General features: G+C 31.6%; 1 protein-coding gene across 2 annotated transcripts in view; it reads left to right on the top strand.

The window, feature by feature from the left end:
* LOC142325118 (chitinase-3-like protein 2) overlaps nt 1-21,944 on the top strand; it is a 70,005-nt gene that overhangs the window by 13,952 nt on the left and 34,109 nt on the right. For both annotated transcript variants that reach the window (XM_075366483.1, XM_075366475.1), the window contains exons 2-3: nt 3,942-4,108; nt 6,827-7,134. In XM_075366483.1, coding sequence (XP_075222598.1) covers nt 3,942-4,108; nt 6,827-7,134 — 475 coding nt within the window. The remainder of the gene's footprint in view (nt 1-3,941; nt 4,109-6,826; nt 7,135-21,944) is intronic.

Here is a 21,944-nt window from a genome sequence, read left to right as displayed (position 1 = left end):
TTCCTATAAATTTATATAATTTATAGTGATTCTGTGTTCAAGTTCTGTCATTATCTGCAGTGTTAATTCAAGAAAGACTTGTGTAATTTAAATTAGGTGAACCAATGCCTACAGTTTTTTGTTAATAGCCACTATATTGAAGTTGACATACGGGTTTTTTTCTTATTACCCTTATGATGCTCTGTCTATAATTCAGATGGTGTATGGCTATGTATAGTACATATTTACATATTTGAACATACACAGTCTCTACCACAAACCCTGTTATGAAAAACCAAAATCTCATTCAAGTTTGAGACCACTATCCTTGTAATCTCCACATTACCTCAACATCCACATCAATACTCGACATAATCATCAGCACTCATCTTCTCTACCGGTTAGTTACTCTTCCATATAATCTCTGAGAAATGGATGGAATGAAGCACTACATAAAGTTTTTTTATTAAAAAACTTTAATAAAACCAATTGACCAAACATTGGATTGGTCACACAGGATAGTTTAATAGCTTGAGAATAACATCTTATGTCATCTCAAGGTATGAATCACTCTTCTGTTAAAGAAATAAGTTTCCAGCACTTCTTTTTTTGTGATCCTACACCACATGTGAATTCCAGGTTCTTTAAATTCCTACTAAAAATTATGTGAATTATTTTCATCAGACCAATAAACAGGATTATAATCTTTTACTAGTCTGTTCAATTTGAAGTATGCTTCAGCAGATAATCTTCACAAACTGCACAAGTAATTCTGGCCAATAACACTTAAATCTCAATTCCTTTAGAATATGTTGTGAAATTATTTTTTAGAATCTATTCAGCATAACAGAAACCTTTTGGTTGATATTTGTTAGCATTAGTATGTCTTTGTTACAAGTTATTTGTTTTTTTAAGTGCGACTACTTTTTGGCCTACTTGATCGTGGAGCATCTCTAACATCTTCAGTATTTAAGAATTTTATGTTTAGCTTACACAAATGTTGAGGGTTGGTTGAGGAGAATTAGGAAACGTTGCATGGAATTATTCATTTATGATTTTTTCCACCAATACTGAAGAACTAAAAATAAAAACTTGTTTAAAAATTTTTTTTAACAATATACCATTCTCATTACAGATCCAAAAATTAACAATAGAATACATTAGACTCAGGATTATCTGAAGTAATTGGGGCCAAGACCACCTCAGATATGGATAAACTTGGATAATATGAAGGTTAAGTGCTGTTGTACTAACATAACAAAAAACTAGTTAAAAATGTACAGAATCGGTTTATTGTAAGAGAAAACATAAAATAAACATAATTACAGACCTGTAAGCATGTAGAAACATGAGATTATTTTTTAAAAAAGTCTGATTGATTTTTGAGTTAACTTCTCTGCTTTCTTAGCTGATACGATGTTATACCAGTGCCGAAGAGATAGTATATCATGTGGCATGCACTCTTCTGGTTGCTCTATGTAAGCAAGAGCAGCCTCAATCACTACAGTCCATTGGAGTATAATATTTTTGTGGTTTTCTCTTCCGCATCATTGTCCTCTTCACTATCTTTAGCATTGTTGACTATATTGATAATTGCCTTATCAGTGATCTCCATCTACGCTTCATTGCACCAGTCACATCCTCAACAGTTAGCTCATTGGTTAGTTGCACTAGTTCATGTACATTGTCCTGTTCTGGCAATTTTTTGGCGGTTCTTCTAAGCCAAATAAATTCTTCCAAGATTTTTGAATTGTGGTGGTTTTCACCTCATCCTGCACTGAGCCAGTCCAGTATGCTAGTTCTTTTAATGTGATTTTCTTTAGTGTTCCCTAACAGTTATCCCTTGATCTAATCTTCTGATAACATCTGGAGAAGCCTTTGCTGGTAATTTCTCATGGTTTCTAGAACCCCTTGGTCTAAAAGTTGTATAAGTGATGTCACAATAGGGTTAGAAATGTGGTTTTAATATCACCACTACACAGTTCTTTGGAATCTGGGTGAGATAGCACATTGTTCAACAACAAAATAGTATTTCTGGGGAGGTTACTTTTCTTCAAAAATGCTTTAGTGACAGAAACAAAATCATTAAAAAATCAGTCACTAAAAATTTTGCTTTCCATCCATTCACTTCTTTGGTTGTGGTTCATTGTTGGCAAATAGTTAACTTTGATATTTTTAAAGGCACTTTGGTTTTTAGATTTTCCAATAAGCAGAGGTCTTAGTTTTAAAGAACCAGAAGCATTGCAGGTAGCCAGAATTGTGACTAGCACTCTTTACTTTTTTAAATGCAGGAGCAGTTTTTCAGATTTTGCTTCTAAGGTTTTTGAAGGTAGCATTCAAAAGTTAAGACCAGTCTCATAGAAATAAAAATTCAATGTGATGTTAATCCTTCCTTGAAAACAATTTCTTCCATTTTAGACTGAAATTCTGCAACTGCAGATGTATCAGCTGATAGTTTCTCCCCATTAATATTCATCTGCCTTATGTCATATTTCTTCTACTTATCCAGTCATTCATCACTTGCACTGAATGTTTTTTTTGCTGTCTTTTAACACCTTGCAGAACTCAAGCGCTTTAGCTTTAAGCATTGACTCACTCACAGGACTGCCCATCCCTTGAAGCTGTGAAAATCACAGAAAAAGTGTATCAGACATTTGCTCATAGTTACCCTTCTTCAAAATCTTTCAACTCAAACCACTGCTTCCACTCACACTTTTGTTTACAAATTTTTCAATTTCTTTCTGGTTACGTTCCAATTCCCAACAATCACTTCCCCCAATTACCAAATTGGCAGTGACCTTTTTAATTGACTTGCCATTGTCCAACCATTTTATCATATTAAATTGTGTTTGAAAAGAAACTACAGCTCTTCCATTTTCCTCACATAGCACAACACAGAATTCAGTAAATGCAATAACTTCAACACACTAACACAACCACAATTAGTGCGAGTGCAGAGGTAACTGAAACTGATAGGTGACTGTGGCAATGCGAAGATTGACAGGTGAACCTGATGATTTCCAAACTGGCTAGGAGAGGAGACCTTGGTTGTTAAGTGTATAAACGTTGCTTCTCATTGTGATTGTCCTGTTTTATTTTTATGTTTTATCTTCCTGTGACTAGCGCGGTTAACCCTAGGCTTGGTTGACCAGGACTCAGATAATTGCAAATCTACTTTAATTACAAAATTTAAATCTGGATGCTGAAAAATAATGCAAAAATTGACTATAGGAGTATTAATGATTAATAAGAGGATACCAAGAAGGGGAATTCTCCTTCGAGATTGTGGTTGTGCTGAGGCAATGAGGTGAATGGTAATTGATGAAATAATGCTAATTCTTAACCAGGAATGAAACTGGATCTATTGTGATCATGGTATCAAGTTTTTTGATCTTACTTTTTCACATTAATTTGTGAAATACAGATGTATGCTTCATATAAATTAAGTAAACTTGCAATGGAAAGAACTTCTATAAATTACTTTTATTCTGCCAGGACAGGGCATTACAAGTTTGTTTTTAATTGTTAGCTGATTGTAAAATTTTTTATAGAATGGTTGGAGCGCAAGAGAGACTATTTCGGTTACCTCCCAATAAATATTGACACTAAATAATTTAATACAACTAAATATTGCAATGGAAGTTATATATTTTCTACATTTCTAAAATTGTGTGATTAGAGCTGCATGGTTTTATTGAGTCTGTTTGCTGAGAGTCCATGAATATTGTTTGTTTGCTACAAAACTATTTTTTGTTAGCATCACCCAGAAGCCATGTGAAGCTTATGGATTACTGCTGATGTAAAAAAAATTACTTCCAATCGAATTTCATAAAAATAAAAAGTGTATGAACATAAAAGCGTATGGCAAAATGGGATATATATTAAATTAAAAACATTTATTATTATAGTTATCACATTGTACTTATACTTTTTATTTCTAAAATCTGTTTTACTGTTTACAGTCCAGTGTTAAAGAGAAGTTACATGTGGTCAGCATGTGGTCTTGCATTACTTGTAACTTGTGCTTCTGTAATTTCTGTGTATGTTGCAATGCAGAGAATGTTATCAAATGAAGAAAAACGTGGTGCTGTGGATTTTATTATGACAGGACCAGATAAGTTTATACCTGGTAAAATTACAATTTAACTACAGTTATTGTTTAAAATTAGTTTATACATCAATATAATTATGATATTTCATGGTTGTGAATCTGAGTTTATATTAATGCTACTTTGGTAACATCATCATATGTGAAAGAACCTGTTTTTTCATACTTTTTTTTTACAAAGTGATAATGTTAAAAGAAATAAAAATTGTGCTCAACCGATAGCATATACTGAAAGATAGAATTATATTAATAAATGTAATTAGAAACATGTCCAAAACCTGTGGTTTGGAATTTTGTTGGAGAATACTTTTCATGAATGTAACAAATTTTAACGATATTTGTAAATTTATGCTGAATAGAGTGTTATGGCATAAGTTGATGTCACTTTTTTTTTTGTGAAATTGAAATTTTCATTTCTTTGTACAAATGAGGTCTGATTCATGTCTTGCCAAAATCTGATATGCGTACAATAATATTAGCTTGTATGATATAATAATATTTTTACGATGTAAGATTGTATGATACAGACAGGTAAAACAAAAATTATGTTTTACTGTAAAATTGTTGTTTACTTTCCTGGCTCAAACTAAAAAAAAGGGTTCTAAAACAAGTTTTGAAAAAGTGTTCTGCTTCCAGAAGTCAGGAAGTCAATGGTGTCATATAGTTTGTTCTCCCTTTTGCCCAAGATCTTCTGCTTTCTCATAAATTATCAGAAACTGAAATTCATGTGATACTTAAACATATTATTTCTCAAAATTAGCCCCAAAAGTACATGAGAAAAATGAATGTAAATAATGGTGACAAAGAAGTTTGGTCCCCTTGCCACCTACACTGTGTAGCTTCTCAAAAATAAAAAAATTGAGATGTGATATTCCAACCGTTCTTATATAAAATATTCTACTTTTGAAAATGAGTGAAAAATTCAGCGGTGTTCAAGCAGTCTGAAACACTACTTGGTCTCTTGTCCCCTTTATTTAATGAGAGTCATAACTTACAAATATTATAATGAAGATAAAATTAAAATGTACAAAAACTATATGACAGAATTAAAATTTATTGAAATCTAAGGATACAAAATTGAACCTTTTTTTTCTACATATTGTTCAGAATACTTTTAGTTTCCCTATGTGTTTGTTTTAAAAACTGATTTGATCAAGCTCAATTCCTTTTCATCAATTCTTTGTAATAATCAAAGAATAAAAAATCAATGAAAAAAAATAACATAAAAATTAAAGAATAAAAAATATTGTAAGAACTTTTTCAATAGATGAATCAGTTTTAATAAAACCAGGAACCTTAATGAGAAAAATAATATTTTCCTACAATTTTCAAGCACAATAATCTCTCATATTAAAATGCAATACAAACTATGTACTTGTCTGTTTGTCTATCTTGCTGTGAAGCAATGAAAAGTGATTATACTCTTTGTAATAGATGTCTGTGAGTTACAATAGTTTTAATGAAAATTTTCTTTCCTTTACAAATATTTTTACATGCTACAGTTATTTAAAATGATGCAATCGTCATAACAGTGTATATCATAATAATGTTATTAAACACATGCAAAACAAGTTTCAGTTTTTTCTGAAGGCAAAATAGCAATTTTTAAAAATATTAATATCAAATTTAATTTGAAAATCAAATTTTAAAAAAATATTCAATAACAGATAAAAATTAGTTTTTAAATATATTTAGAATATACATTTTAATAATTTCTTAAACAGGTTTTTGAACAGTGAAATTATACGACAGATGTAAACAAGGTATCTTAATGCATAATTTTCTGTAATTCTCGTATACAGTTTCTTCAAAGAAATTATAACTTACATTATTAATACAGAAAATATAAGTTTTAATATTGTGTAAAACTCAATTTTTTCTATCGACTCATAGGAATTAACTCTTAAAAAGAGCAACTCCAAAGTTTGAAGTAAATCAAATTTAGGTCTGGGGGAAATTATTATCTCTAAACAGTTTTTGCTCCAATCTCAAAAACCCATTGACCCAAAAAGTTGAAATTTGGCACAAATATTTGGCTTCTTGTTAGTCAGATAGTGTGTAGGATTTTGCATTCTTACAAACCTGGTGATTATCCAGGATCAGAAAAATAAGATCTTACAGTTTGGTGAATCTGTTGTAAACTGTTGTTTTGCAATTGAATTTTTCTATGAGTCAAGGGGGTGAGAGTGGACTGGAATGATGTAGTTCTTAGTACAGCATGTATCTTTCAAGCAGAAGTAGCCATAAATTTAAGCAATAAATGTATTTTTCTAATCAGTTCAGTAGTTCCTAAGTTTGCCCTAGGCAAATAAACAAACTATATGTCTCTATCATATGAGGATCTATGTATGACATATACCTCTCAAAATTTATTTTTAAAATTGAGTTTTCCTTTTATTAGTTACAGGTAAAGGTGTTGTATGTTTACTTAAAGATTGATCTAAGAACTCTTGCTGGGTAAACAGAATGTTTTGCATTTTACAGTTGTGAGGATTTCTAGCCTGTAAAAATAAAGTAATATTTATTTTTGAGCCGCTGCATGAATACTCTAAATTCTTTGAAACATTATGTTACATTAAAAGGGCTAATTATATTCAAATTATATTAAAAAAAAAAACAACTTTTAACTGCTAAAAGAAAACAGTACATAATTCTTATTTTGCAACGGTTATGATTTAATCACTTTTATCAATTGATTATTAAAATTAAACTATTTAACTGTAATTATTTTTCTTACAGGTCATGTAGAAGTGTCTCGTAATAGAGCTGAAATGTATTCAATGGCTATATTTAGGGACAAAAATAATAAAAGCTCTGACGTGTTTGCTACAGTTCAAGTGACAGAAAAGGAAACAGAAACTGAAAATAATATTATAGAGAATAATCCATTGAAATTAGTTTGCTATTATTCTCTTCCAGTTAATGGTTCCACTGAAGAACAATTGTTACCAGAATTCATTGATCCTTTACTCTGTACTCATATAATAGTTGCATTTGCATTTATAGCTAATGGTACTTTGCAGCCTGGGAGTATTTCTGATTTTGAGGTAATAATTTAATAACCATTTTACTGTTGATTTAAAATATGTTTAATTTAGGAATGATTGCATTATTTCTTTTATTAGGTTGAAGATTTTTTTTTTGGCCTTTAAATTCTTGGACAATTCCAAGAATTTAAAGATCTTCAATCTTTTATATTTAAAAATTTTGATAATTATCATTTAAAGTAATAGAAATTTATGTAATAATTGTGTTATAACATGATAATTCAACATAAAACCTTTGACCTCCAATTTAAAAAAAAAGATATACAATTGAAAAAAAATTAATAATTGCTATTTTTATGTAAACTAAAATAAAGTTTTTGTCTTATGTACTTATAAAAATTGATTTAATATTTTAGTTTATTTTAGTTTTATTTTAGTTTTCTCGTTACTTATAATACTATAAGAGATAGAAGTTTCTGCTTCATGATTGTCCATTTAAAGTTTCGTATTAAGAATTTCTTTAGACAAGAGAATGAATAATACATGCATTATGTATTCATTCTCTTTTTTGATGCTTTCACTTGTTTGATGGACTTCTTCATACTTTTCTATTCTGCCAATGTGTTGGTTATGGGCATAATTCTTAGATCTAAATACTCAATTATCTATCTCATACATTCTAATCTTCACTGTTTCTATTATTTAAACTTCCTTCTAGAATGTAATTCACTAGCTTTTAATAAGCCATTCTGCCTTAGACCTCTCTTTTCCAGTTTATCTTAAAATCTCTTCATTTATGTTTTATTATCTGTTCCTGCAATAACATATTTTCTAAGCCCCTATTATCTGTTTTTCTGATTTCTCTATTTTACTTGTTTTCATTTTTAAGTACTACAATTATAATAATGAGTATAAAACTCATTATTCTTTTGTTTCAATTAATTGTTTACTTTGTTGACTTTCAAAATTAATTTCTTTCCAGCAATGAATCTATACTATTCATTACTTAATTTCATTTTGAATTTCAGGTAGATAATAATAATCAGTAATTCTAAACATTTTTATTCTTTGTCCCTAGATTGTTACTCTATTTTCAAAATTCTGTTTTTATTGGTTCTTTCATTTACAAATTTAAACATAATGGAAGCAGGCTACATTCTTCTCTTACACTTCTCTACTGCAGCTTACCTTTACTACTTTTCTATTCTTATTATATTAAACTTATCTTCTTGTTGTATCAACCTTAAATTATAAATAATTCTTTCTTATTTCAAATCTATTATACTCTATCCTTATTCTCTGTTAGACTTATCCTTTATTTTTAATCTATTATATGCTATAGTATCAAACACCTTTTCTATTCCCCCCCCCCCTGTTATTTAATAGATCTTGAACAAGAATTTTCTTTAACTAGTCTTCTAAAATTAATTTGAGAATTAAAGTTGGTTTTTGTATTCTTGAGCTTTTTTTGTAGTCAAATTGGTCTTAATTCACTACATCTTCAAGTACTCATCTTTTCTATGTAGTACTTTCTGACAAGATATTAAACTTTTAATGTAGCATTTCTCATATTTATCCATTACCTATTTGGGTGTGGTAAAAGTAATGCTTTTATTGAAATCTGAGAATAATTCTTAATTTCGTAACTTTCACATGCTAGTTTGTGCAGCCTATTTAGTTGTACTTCTGCCAGCTAGCACAGTAACTCAAAGATTAATTATTAATTGCTATTGCCTTATTCTTGTCTAAATCTCTATGCGATCTACCAAATTCAGTCATTCTGAAACATTACTGAGTTTCCTCTGAAATCATCATCAGTTTCTCTTTCTTTTGGTTCTTGCATCAGATAATGTTCTTCCTATAAACAGTCATTCCTGCCACTTATTTGCTCTTTCCTCTCCCTTTATTTTAAAGGTTTCATCTGCTTTTCTTATGCTGACACATCTTGGTGTCATTTCCATCAAATGTTCTGTGATTATTTTTCTTGCGATTATAGCTAGAATAGCTTTATTAAAGGGGAAAGTATGGTGATCTGTAGAAAATTGGGTATGGGAATTTTTTTCAAAGTTTTAGGTTTTAGGGTCTAACTAGTTCATGTAGACTAAAAAAATGTAAATCCTTGTAAAGGCAGTTATTTTTATACAGATTTGAATACTAGATCGTGGATACCGGAGTTCTTTGGTGGTTGGATTTTAGTTAACCACACACCTCAAGAATAGTCGACCTGAGACTACACAAGACTACACTCATTTAAATTTATATATCATCCTCATTCATCATCTGAAGAAATACCTTATGGTTTTCTGGAGGCTAACAGAAAAAGGGGCTAAAAAACATATTATGTATGTTTGTTGAACTATTTTTGACCTTATTTTCCAGGATTGACCAAACCAATTTTCTTCAGATTTAGCTCAAGTATTTCTATTTAGGGGATTGATCATATTATTTTTTTTTTCAAAATTTGTTAAGGGGATGGATATTGCAAAAAAATTGTAATTTTCTTTAGATGCATTTTAGAGAAAACTTTATTGAAGCAAATTTGTTACCTACAATGCATATATAAATAAACAATTGTTTTCAAAATTCAACCCTGTCTCTTAAAATTGAAATAATTGTTTTTTTTTGTTCTTTTGTGTTACCAACCTTTGATTTAAATATTTTTCAGAAATTTTTTTTAAAGATTTATACTTCATATATAAAACTATCAAGAAATGACTACAATTTTTACATCATTAAATTTTATAGAAAAAATCATTTTTTCTATAAATTATGAAGAGTGATGTTACAGTTGTTTTTTTTTTGGTCTTGTGTACATCAATTTTTTTACTGTAACTTGAAATGATTATTATTATTTTTCTTATATTTAATTTCAATAATTTTTCATTTTAGACAGAAAATTAATCATTTGTAATGAAGTGTAACTGTTTACATTATTATATTTCAAATATTGTATTATTACAGTTGTCAAGTAAGATCTTTTAAAGGAGATAATTTGTTTTATCAGTTTCTAATAAATGTGAGTTTTCCATATTTTGATTTCAAAGCTATTCCTTTGACAAGTTGTTTTTTTGTTTTCATTGCCTTGAAAACCCCTTTTTTAGTTAAACCATATATGAGTTTTGCCCTGTTGATGGGAATCAGTAGGTCTTGGCCCTTCTCTTTCAAGTAATGGACTCGCTATACTGCCTGTCCCAGTGGTGAAGGTGCATACAAAGAGTTGTGCTGGTACTTGCCAATAGTGCAGGATGGGAAACGCTTTTATGGTGGGTATGGCATACTGATAAAGTAGGCTAGAACCAGACAACTCAAAACTCAGGTTGGGAATTGATCATAGGGCTAACACTCCTACATTGGAAAAATTGACTTGTTCAGAAACACATACAACAAGCCTCAGAAGCGGAGAGGGAATATGGGTTTAAACAACAAAGATGAAAAAAGATATGAAGTGTGGAAGCTGGAATATAAAAACACTATGCCCTACTGGGGAAGCAATATTGGATGATGAATTAGAAGATTACAACATGGATGTGGTAGCATTGCAATAAATTTGGTGGGCAGAGGAAGAAAGGGTAACAGGAATTATACCATATTATATAGTAGACAAAAGAATGATGGACATCAGTATATATTTTTTTTTTTTTTGACGAGTTGTTATAAGGAAATATTTTACTGATAATATAATGAAATTTCTAGCTATAAGTGAAAAAATCTGCTGTGTCTTACTTAAAGGAAAGTTTACAAACAGAATTGCACCTACTAAAAAAATCAATGAGGAGATGAAGGATGGGTTCTATATCCTGCTAGAACATATGATGAGATTCCAAAAAATGATAAGAAAACAAGTGATGGGAAATGCAGATTTAAAGGCTGGCAAAGAAACCACACGGAAACCCTATGTAGGAAACCATAGTCTGCATGAAAAATCAAATGAAAATGGGGCAAAACTTGTTTATTTTGTCACCTCAAAACGAATGAGAATTAAGAACACATATTTCTCCTCATTAAGGATATTCACAAGCAAAGTACAATAGATTTAAATTTCTTGAAAAGTAATCTAAAAAGACTGAAATACCAAATAGAACTGTAAAACCGGTTCAGTGTGCTAGTCATTGGGGAGGTAAGTGAGGAGGATGAATAAGACTGGGGGTGTGGTAGAGGAAATATGGGAGGAGACAAGGTAGATAATTTTAGAGACAGGAAAAACTACTAAAGGAAATGAAGAAAAAAAAAATTGGTGTTCTGTTCCGTGTTAAGCTGGTTGGCTGGCGAGTTAATTTAATATGACCATTCTATGTTAGAATCCCGCCCAGTGAGACTGCATTTTTCATTTCGTCCGGATGGACAATTAGTGTTAGTTATATTCTACATAAGAATCCCGCACAGTGCGGTCGTGTTTTCATTTCAGTCCAAGGGGACTCATAGTTTCTTGATAATGTTCAAGTTCAATTATGACTAAAGTTTCATACATTCTTAAGTTTAATGTATCTATTGTAATTCAATCAAAATGTCTAGAGCGACAACAAATTAAATATAACAATTCAAGAAGAACATAGCGTTGCTTCATTTCATCATCTACCGTCTCATCAAAAATACAGTCCACACTAGCTCTAAATTTTACCATATCTCTTTATGGTCCTCCGGGCCGGATTGTGAAGTCGACGGATCTAACAATGTTTCATGGTCGTCGCTGGATAGAGGGACAGGATCATCAAGTCACCGAATTCTTAAGGTAGGATTCGTATGGTTGGATCAAGTCGCCGGATCAAGTGGTATTTATAATTTTATTTATAAGCAGTGTTAAATAGAATTATTTCATGTTTCAGAAAAACTGTGTGAACATTAATTTCATAGAACAGTGTATTTAAAATATAGCTGTATAAAATTAAATATATTCAAATGGTTTGCAACATGCAGTTAGGCGCAAGACTATTGCAATAGCAGGTAAATGTTGTGGACTTCAATACCAGTTTTAGTAAGCTCTTTGTTAAAACTGTACGGCGTACGCACACTCATGCTCGCAGTTCAAGTTTTATATTGTTTATCGACCTGAAGATAGGCCAATGTCAGCTGATAAAATCGTATCGAATATACATTCAAGCTATTTTGTTCATTCAACTTTAGTCATAGACAATAATCTAACAATATTACTTTGTATTCAACCTTATCTACTTTTAATAGTATTGTTTTATAATAATTTAATTTCTTATAAATTTAATATTATCTGTTAATATTGTAATTCCAATAAAAATGGAATTTAAAGATTTAATTAAGAAACAAGGTATTATGAAAAACTGCATAGCAAAATTAAAAATATTCATTAATAATTTTAATTCTGAATCAGATGATTATGATCTGTTCACTCTAAAATTCAATGATGCAACAGATTAAGATTTAGAGGATAGGGACATATATGATAATATTTTTGATAAACTTAAATTAAAACATAAAAAACTAGAAAATCTTTTAAAAATTTCAGATGCAATTGAGCCAAATAAAATAATTGACAAACCCAATCAAATTACATTAAAACCTATACAAATTGAGCCCTTTCATGATGATGTGAGAGGATGGCATAAATTTTTTGATCTTTTTAATAGTTCAGTCCATAACTGCAAATAATTTTCCGATGTTAAAAGATTTACTGCCTTAAAAATTTCTTAAAGGGTATTGCTTTAGATGTAATAAAACATTTATCAGTAACATCTGAAAATTATTGAACTGCCATAAACTTACTTAAGGCTCGTTATGATAACAAACGACTAATTGCAGTTAAACATGCTATGGAAATTATTAATCTAAAACCATTAAAAAAGGGAAATTCCGAAAATTTATCTAAATTCATTGATCATATGAATTCAAATATTAATGCATTGAACAATCTAAATATTGATTATTTAGAATTTATTATAATACACTTAATTATTCAAAATTTAAATTTAAATACTTTAAGAGACTGGAAAAAAACATTGGAAAATAATGAATTTTCAAAGTTAGAACAACTCAATTCTTTCTTAGAATGTAAGCGTAAACTACTTAAATCCACAGACACAATTCAATGTAATGAAAAGCTACAGCCGCCTAATGTAGGTTTTAGTGACAAAAAATGTGATTATTCAAAACTTAGTTCTAGTAAAAATGTATTTTATGTAAATAATTCTTTGTTGTGCGCATTATGTAAAATTAGCAACCATCCATTGTATCAATGTGATAAATTTTTAAGTTATAATGTTAATGAAAGGAAAAATTTTCTATTTCAGAAAAAATTATGTCTTAATTGTTTAAGTAAACAGCATATTGTAAATAGGTATCAAAGCAATTGTAAATGTAAAAAATGCTCACAGAAGCATCATATGCTAATTCATTTAGATAAAACGCTGCAAGAGCCAGCAATTAAATCTTCTAAGATGAATCAAGCTCCTTCAGCGAATAGTTCATATTGTACTTTAAAATCAGAACCTAACAAGTCTGTTTTACTTGCAACAGCTGTAGTTAACGTTAAAGATAAAAAAGGTAATTTCATCCAAGCCAGGGTCGAACTTGATTCCACTTCGATGATTTCATTTTCTACTAAAAGGTTTGCTGCCAAACTTAGGCTTCACACCAAACCTGTTTTTATGCCAATCACAGGTATTAGTAATATTGTCACTAAATCTAAGCTAAGTGTTGATTTAAATATTAATTCTAGATATGAAGATTTTAATTTTAATTTGAAATGTCATGTACTGCCATATATTGCAGGTCTGTTACCTATGATTTTGTAAACGTAACTGACTGGGAAATTCCTTCTCAACTTTTTCTTGCCCATCCTCATATTATCTTTCATTGCTTAAGCCTGTTCAATTAACTCTCAATTCTAATCGTACCATACTTAAAGAAACTCGTGTTGGTCTGTAGTCAAATCCTTACTAAATCTAGTAAATGGAAAAAAAATACAGACTCAATATCACTTTTTATTAGCAATGAACAGCTTTACTCTCAATTAGAGTCCTTTTGGAGATCTGAAGAGACCGAAAATAGTTTACCGACCAAGGAGGAATCTTTCTGCGAAAAACATTTAGTTGAAAATACCTTTTGTAATAACAAAGGCAGATTTGGTGTATCTCTTCCTCATAAGGAAAACTGGGGTTTAGGAGATTCTTATGAAAATGCAAGGCATCGTTTCAGTTTGTTACATAGTAAATTTCAGAAAAACGCTAAACTTAAGGAAGATTACTTCTATTTCATGAAAGAATATCAAGAACTAGATCACATGCAACCTGTAGATTCATCTCAGTGTAAGGACCCATCTGAAACCTTTTATTTGCCCCACCAAGCAGTATTTCATGAATCTTCTACCACTACCAAAATAGTATTTTGGTAGTGCAAAAACATCAAACAGCTGATCACTCAATTCAGTTCTTGCTACAGGTCCAGTAAGGTCAAGATTTATTTTTGATTATAATTCGTTTTAGAACTCACAGCTATTCGCTATCAGGTGATATTCCAAAGATGTATTGACAAATTCGCATCAATCCTCGAGATTTTCCTTTGCAAAGAATCCTCTGGTACGATAATAATAACTCATCAGTCATTCCATACAACTTACAGTTACTTACGGTTTAGCACCTTCAAGTTTTCTAGCTACAAGATGTTTGATTGAAATTTCTAATAAAAATGAAGCCTTCTTTCCTTAAGCTTGCCAATCAATCAAGCAAGATTTATGTCGATGATCTGCTCAATTTGCTCACTGGTTGTGACAGCATCGATCAGTTGAAACAGTTATACAATGGTGTTTCGTTATTGCTTAGCAAATATGGACTTTCATTATATAAATGCCATTCCAACGTTGCAGATATGTTTGGTAGTTCTGATTCTTTCATCAAATTAGATAAGGATGAAAATATCAAGACACTTGGATTATTTTGGAATCCTCAAGGTGATGATTTCATTTATCAATTCAAACCAAAAGATAATAATTCTTACACTAAATGTTCTGTTTTATCAATTGTTTCTTCATGGTTAGATCCTTTGGGTCTACTTGCTCCTATAATTGTTCCATTCAAAGTGTTCACCCAAGAGTTATGGTGTGCTAGCCTTCAATGGGATGAAGTTCTTCCCACTCTGTTAGCAGAAAAATGGAATTTTCTATACTCTCAGCTCAAATCTTCAAGTAATTTTAAGATTCCTAGATTAGTTAAAATTAGTTTTAATAAGAGTTATCAATTGCATGGTTTTTGTGATCCAAGTAGTAGCGCATATGGTGCTTGTCTTTTCATCAGATCTATTGATAGTAATGAACACGTTGAAACCCACTTATGTTCAAAATCTAGAGTTGCTCCTGTCAAGCAAATCTCTGTTCCAAGGCTTGAGTTGAACGCCGCTCTTCTTTTGTCTCGTTTATTTAATAAGGTTAAGTGTATTTTAGGTATAAGTCATTCAATCCACTTTTGGTCAGATTCTCAAGTGGTACTGGTTGTCATCGCTTCCTAATTAATAGAAGGTATTTGTCGCAAATAGAGTTTACGAAATTCAAGAGCTAACTAAGGAATGCTTATAGAAGCATGTTCCTTCAAGGGATAACCCCACAGACATCCTGATAGTTGGTTGCATGCTGGATGCATTAAACTTGTCACAACTGGTGGAGTGTTCCATCTTTTCTGAAGGAATAGGAGAACACTTGGCATCCAATTTGCCTATCATTTCTATCATTCTGCCAGATCGCTCAAGGAAGAGAAGAAATCTAACAAAACTAATGCGTTTTCAGCTGCTCTTTAAGCAACAGAAGCTGTTGAACTTTCAAACTATTTTCTTCGTTCACATGAACACTAAACATATTTTCATATTGTCATAGTTTCATTTACATTTAAAAAAATAAAAACAATCGTATACTGTCAGATCTTTGTGTGGAAGAAATTTATTCCACGTTTGAAATACGTATCCGTCATGGTGATGGCATACATCTGATCCAGTTCCACTTACTCTGAACATTTTAACATTTTTTCTTCATTAACTTCCTTACCCAACCCTGATTTCTCAGGAATTAATGTAAATAAGCTTACTAGGTGGCAGTTTATGCAAAGAATATTGAAAGACTTTTGGAAAGCATGGTCTATCGATTATTTATATTCCTTGCAGCAGAGGAACAAGTGTAAAATTTCAAACAATAACATTTGTGTTGGTAATGTAGTTATAATAAAAGAAGTTAATCTCCCTCCACTGATGTGGAAATTGGGAGTAATTGTGAAAGTATATCCAGGTAATGATGGATTAATTAGATTAGTTGATGTAAAAACTAACAATACAATAGTAAAAAGAACTATTAATAAATTAATTCTTCTTCCATCAAATGTTTGTGATGACCTCAGTGATGCAGAATGTAATTAACAAAATTTATTTAACATTATTTACATGCATTTGTTTAATTTTAAGTTATTTGCTTTATAGTCCTTTTTTTTGCCTTTGGCAACATTATATAAAGGTAAATTTAATTTTACGTTCTTTCAACGTTTATGTTACTATTTTTATATGTATTACCTTTCATTTTTATTTATTAATTTTCATCTCATGATAATGTATCATAAAATTATAATTGATGAGCGGTGTGTTCTGTTCCATGTTGAGCCGGTTGGTGCTGCACTCTAGCATCTATTAGCACTGGCCGGCAAGTTAATCTAATATGACCATTCTATCCCGCCCAGTGCGGTCGCATTTTTCATTTCGTCCGGATGGACAAAGTGTTAGTACGTAAGAATGCCGCACAGTGAGGTCGTATTTTCATTTCAGTCTAAGGGGACTCATAGTTTCTTGATAATGTTCAAGTTGTCAAAATGTCAAGGGCGACAACAAATTAAATATAACAATTCAAGAAGAACATCAAAAATACAGGCCACACTAGGTCTAAATTCTACCAAGTGGTTTAATGAAGAATGTGTTGAAGCAGTTAAAAGGAGAAAAGATACTAAATTTAAAATGCTAGAGAATGAGAACGAAATGGCCCAGAATGAGCAAAAGAATAAGTAGTGAAGCAAAATATTAAATTTGGAAGCAAAAACAGCTCTAAACAGGAGAAATAATGAGAATAATAATGCCAAGGATTTTTACAATTTTGGATTTGTGCAATTTTTTTGGAAGGGAGCCCTCCCCCCCAGGGCTGGACAGTGAAAAATGTAAATGGACTTTAAATGAAAGAGATGGTCTGAATGTGGAAGAAATATTTTAAAGAATTACCAAATTTACATCAGAGAGAGGTGAAGACACAGAGAACGAAATTAAAGATTGTACAATTTGTCAGTAGAAGAAGTGAAAGGAAATGTTAAATATCATAGTAGTGGAAGATCCCCCAGCTGTAGTTGAAATATCAGCAGAGTTATTGAAACATGGAGGAAAGGCCATAACCAAAAGAAACCACAAACTTCTGGTTAATAAATGGAAGGTGGGTGCAACCAGAAAAAATGAGAAGACAGCCATTATATGCCCAATACAAAAAAAAGGTGAGCAAGTTGGTGTGTGACAGTTATCAGGGAATATCATTACTGACCACTGCATGTAAAATCTTTCAATATTACTACTTAGTAGGATCAGCCCATACAAAGAACATAATTTAGAAGATTTCCAGATTGGATTCAGGAAAGGATGCTCAATATAGTGGACCAGATATTTATACTTAGAAAGATCATTAGTAACAGCTGGGAATTTAATATCAAAGCCTGCTGCTTGGTTGTTGACTCTAGCAAGGTGTATAATAGTATATCAAGAAAAGAAATGTGGGCTGCAATGAAAATAATAGGCATACCTCAGAAACTGATAAGTATTACCAAAGTGTATATCAGAGAGGCCAAGTGCACTGTGAAAGTGCAAGGGAAAACTACTGACAGATACCTTTAAGGTACAAACAGGATTCCAATGGATGATGTTATCTCACCAACTGTAATTAACCTTGTAAATGGAGTCATGAAGAGTGTACTAAAACAAAATACTGAAATTAAACCTGGATGGAAAATCAATGCTTTTGCTTTTGCACATGAAATAGTGCTACTGAGAATGAAAAGGAAGTGAGAGAGGTGGTTTAGGATTTGGTAGAAAAGACAAGTAAGGTAGGATTAAAATCAAACACAGAAAAGAGCCAGTACATGGTGATTGCAAGAGAAGACAGTGGTGAAGAATTCTTAAGAATAAATGACACTAGTTTCAAGAAAGTAGAATCAGGTAGTTTCAAGAAAGTAGAATCAGGTAGTTTCAAGAAAGTAGAATCAGGTATCGTGAGACAGTAGTAAACAACAGAAATAGGTGGAAATAGAAATAAAGACCAGAATACTATCAGCAACAAGATGCCTCTATGGATTGAGAGACTTGCTTAAAAGTACGCTATTATCCAAAACCATGAAAAGGTAGAATATATGAGACTATAATAAGACTGATATGGATTCCAAATATGGACATTGACAAGGAAAAGGGAATCCTGATTAAAGTCTTTTGAAAACAGAATATTATGAAAGGCCCAGTTAGAAATAGTGATCATTGGAGAAGCAGGAAAACAATGAACTTAATGAGCTTTTTGAAGAACCAGACCTAATAGCAGTAATCAAAAGCAGACAGCTGGGTTGGTTTAGACATTTGTACAGAAGTAGGCGTGAAGAAATGATCAAGGCTGTGATGGATGCTAAGGTGGATGGAAAAAGATCCCTGGGCAGACCAAGAATGAGATGGAGAGGCGGTGTCCAAAGTGGTGTAAAAACATTCAGAGTAACAGAAGAAATGGTGAAGAACAGAGTGAGGTAGAGGTGGGTGGAATGTGAGACTGTGGACAGACTATGGTTTGAGAAGCCACGTAAGCTTCTCTCTTTTTGTGACTTGTAAGTACAAGTCACAACTTGACTTACAAGTCACAAAAGGGAGCTTTTAAAAAATGAAACAAAAATTTATTGGCAAAAACCTAACCATTACAATTAAAAAATATAAAAGTATCAAAATACCTAATATTAATGTTTGAAAATTATGTTGGATAGTTGGCGTCCTCCTCTATATATGCACTCTGCCAATCTGCCATTGAGGTTCCTTATTGCTCGCTGCAGCATCTCAGATGGGATGCTATGAATTTCATCTTCAATTGCTTGTTTCAATTCACCCAGTGTCTTGACCAACTCATATAATAGACCATAGTGTTGGGGGCCAGGGAATGTCACCAGATCTTGAGGTTTTGCTTGTGCGAGATGGAAATACGCCTCATCTGACATCCACATCTGTCCAGAAATTAACAGTTAATATTTCCCATAAATTTTTGACAGAAATCAAAGTGGAACTGGTAATCATTCTCTTTCAGTCGCATTAGGACTACCTGACCACAACTGCTTATTTACGAATTGGACGCTATGGGCTCTGTATGACTGAAACATGTACAGTCTCAATATTATGTAAAGTACAAGCACTTTTTGGTCCTTCTGTCTTTTTCTTTTTCAGAACCAATCCAGTCTCTATGTTTTATCTCTTAAGTCAACATTTTTATCGCATGTTTTGATGGTTGTAATGCCGTTGGAATTCCCTCTGTGTACCTTCCAAACTATCATTGTTTTTGTAAAACATTTTTATGATGAAAGCATGCTATTGACTGTTTCACTGCTCCATGATGACTGAGTGGCAAGGTTGCTTCAGCATAAAAACAGTGCTGCCAACTGTACATGGTTACCACTATGCATTTAAAAAATTCCTGTTTTTTTTTTTTTTTTGTCTTTTATACTTAAAAATAGTCGTGTTAATTCAATGTAATACTCTGTTGTGTTAATTGTTGATTTAATTTTATGGAAATGCATGTGCAGGTGGAATTTTCATGGAAGAAATTTTAAATTCTATTTTTCTATTTAGTAAGCTGCACTAAAGCATGAAGTAGTAGGTACAATAAGATGAAGGCAGAATTTATTGCCAATCATCGTGGTGATGATTGGTTTCCCGAAATTTGAATTTATTCAATATTTTATTTTATTTAATATAACTAAAATTTTTTTATTTTTGTAATAGCATTCATTTGATTGATTCAAATCATTCAGTTAACACTAGCTGATACAGTGATAGAGGCTTGTAGTTCATTAATTCAATTCATTAAAGTTCATGCTTCATCCGGCAAATCTCTACTACTACAAGAGGTTATCTCTAAAGTAAAGACCATTTCATTGTAAAGAAATTCATTAAATTGTTTTTTATTTCCCTTAAATTACATACCTTATGCTACTTCTCTAAATAATCGCCACATGAATTAAGACATTTATAGTAGCGACAATATACCCTCCAACAATATACCCTCATGATATTCTTCTACTGCCAGTCCATTTAGCCTCTGATTAACAGCATTTTTTTTTTTATGTTCATTACCCACAAATCGCTTACCACTTAAAAATTCTTTCAATTTCCCAAACAAATAGTAATCAGAAGGAGCTAAATATGGACTATACGGTGGTTGATCGTAAATTTCTTATCCAAATGTTCTCAGTAAATCACATGTCAGACCCGCAACATGTGGACATGCGTTGTGCAGCAGAACGACACCATCAGTCAGCCACCCACATTGCCAATTTTTAATGGCACGCCGTAACTTATGTAGAGTTTCACAGTAGGCTTCTGCATTTCTACTCATTCCATGTGACATGAAATTGATCAGAAATATGCCACACTGATCCTAAAAGACTGTGGCCACCAGTTTGTGTCCAAATGACTGTGGCTGTTGGTGATTGAGGATGATGCCATTCACTTGACTCAGTTTTCATTCAGTTTTTCATTCACTTCATTCAGTTTTCTCTCTAGCTTGTAATATGAATTTCATGTTTCATCACCAGTAACAATTGAATTGAGGAACTCATCACCTTTTTCTGTGCAGCGCTTCAAAAATTCCAAAGCAGATCCCATTCAAATTTTTTTGCAACGTTCTGTTAAGACGTGCACAAACCTTTCTGAAGCCTAAATGGTCATGAATGATGTAACCAATAACAGCTCTTGAAACCTCAGGAAAAAGAAGGGCCAGGACGGAAATTTTTGAGCGATGATCTTTTCTTATTTCATTCTTGCGTTTCACAAGATTATTAAAGGCCTTCTCGAACATTCTTCATCATGCACGTTAATTCTGTTATTTCTAGACCTTTCACACCATTTTTGGCGTTTCTTTCATTTGTTACATTATCACTATACTCGGCAACCAACTGCCTATAAATGTCAGCCAGCTTAATGTTTTAAAAAACATATGACTATGTATTTCACAGTTGGCAGAAACAACGAATTTTGTTATTCATTTTATAACATAGTAACTCATAAGTAATCAAAGATACTACAACCCGACAACTTACAGACAAGAATGCTGTGTGTAATTACTAGCGTGGCCATGAACGACAGGTTCGCCACCTACCTTAAGGAGAGAAATTTCCCAGTGGTCCTTACTTTCGAGATATCCCTCATATATATATAAAATATATATACACCACCCTCCACTGGCAATGTGTATATGTCATATATATAAATTATATGACACTCCTCTGGAAATGTAAGAATTCCAATGCATTGATCTAAAAATCTGTTCGATTGATGAGCTGCTACAGTGGAATAAACATACATACACACTCTAAAACATTGTACTCCATTTTGGGCAGTTTCATAAATAATAAAAACAAAAAGAAAGGGATTATTAGTTAATATTTAGCAATAAAATTGTGGCGCAAAGCAAACCAATAATGGTGTGCTGGGTGGCTGTACACAGCTCCCTTCACGACTGTCTCACTAGAAGCAGGGAAGCAGAAGTTAATTAATTTACAGATTATCTAATTTATTTTATTTCTAAGTGTACACTATTTTTATTTATATTATATATTTGTATTTTTATTTATTTATTAATTTTATTAATAAAAGAAAGTGAA

This window comes from Lycorma delicatula, chromosome 1, assembly GCF_047948215.1.
Source record: "Lycorma delicatula isolate Av1 chromosome 1, ASM4794821v1, whole genome shotgun sequence".
Taxonomy (NCBI): domain Eukaryota; kingdom Metazoa; phylum Arthropoda; class Insecta; order Hemiptera; family Fulgoridae; genus Lycorma; species Lycorma delicatula.
The sequence above is the reverse complement of the archived record's forward strand: the minus strand, read 5'-3'. Positions and strand labels throughout refer to the sequence as shown.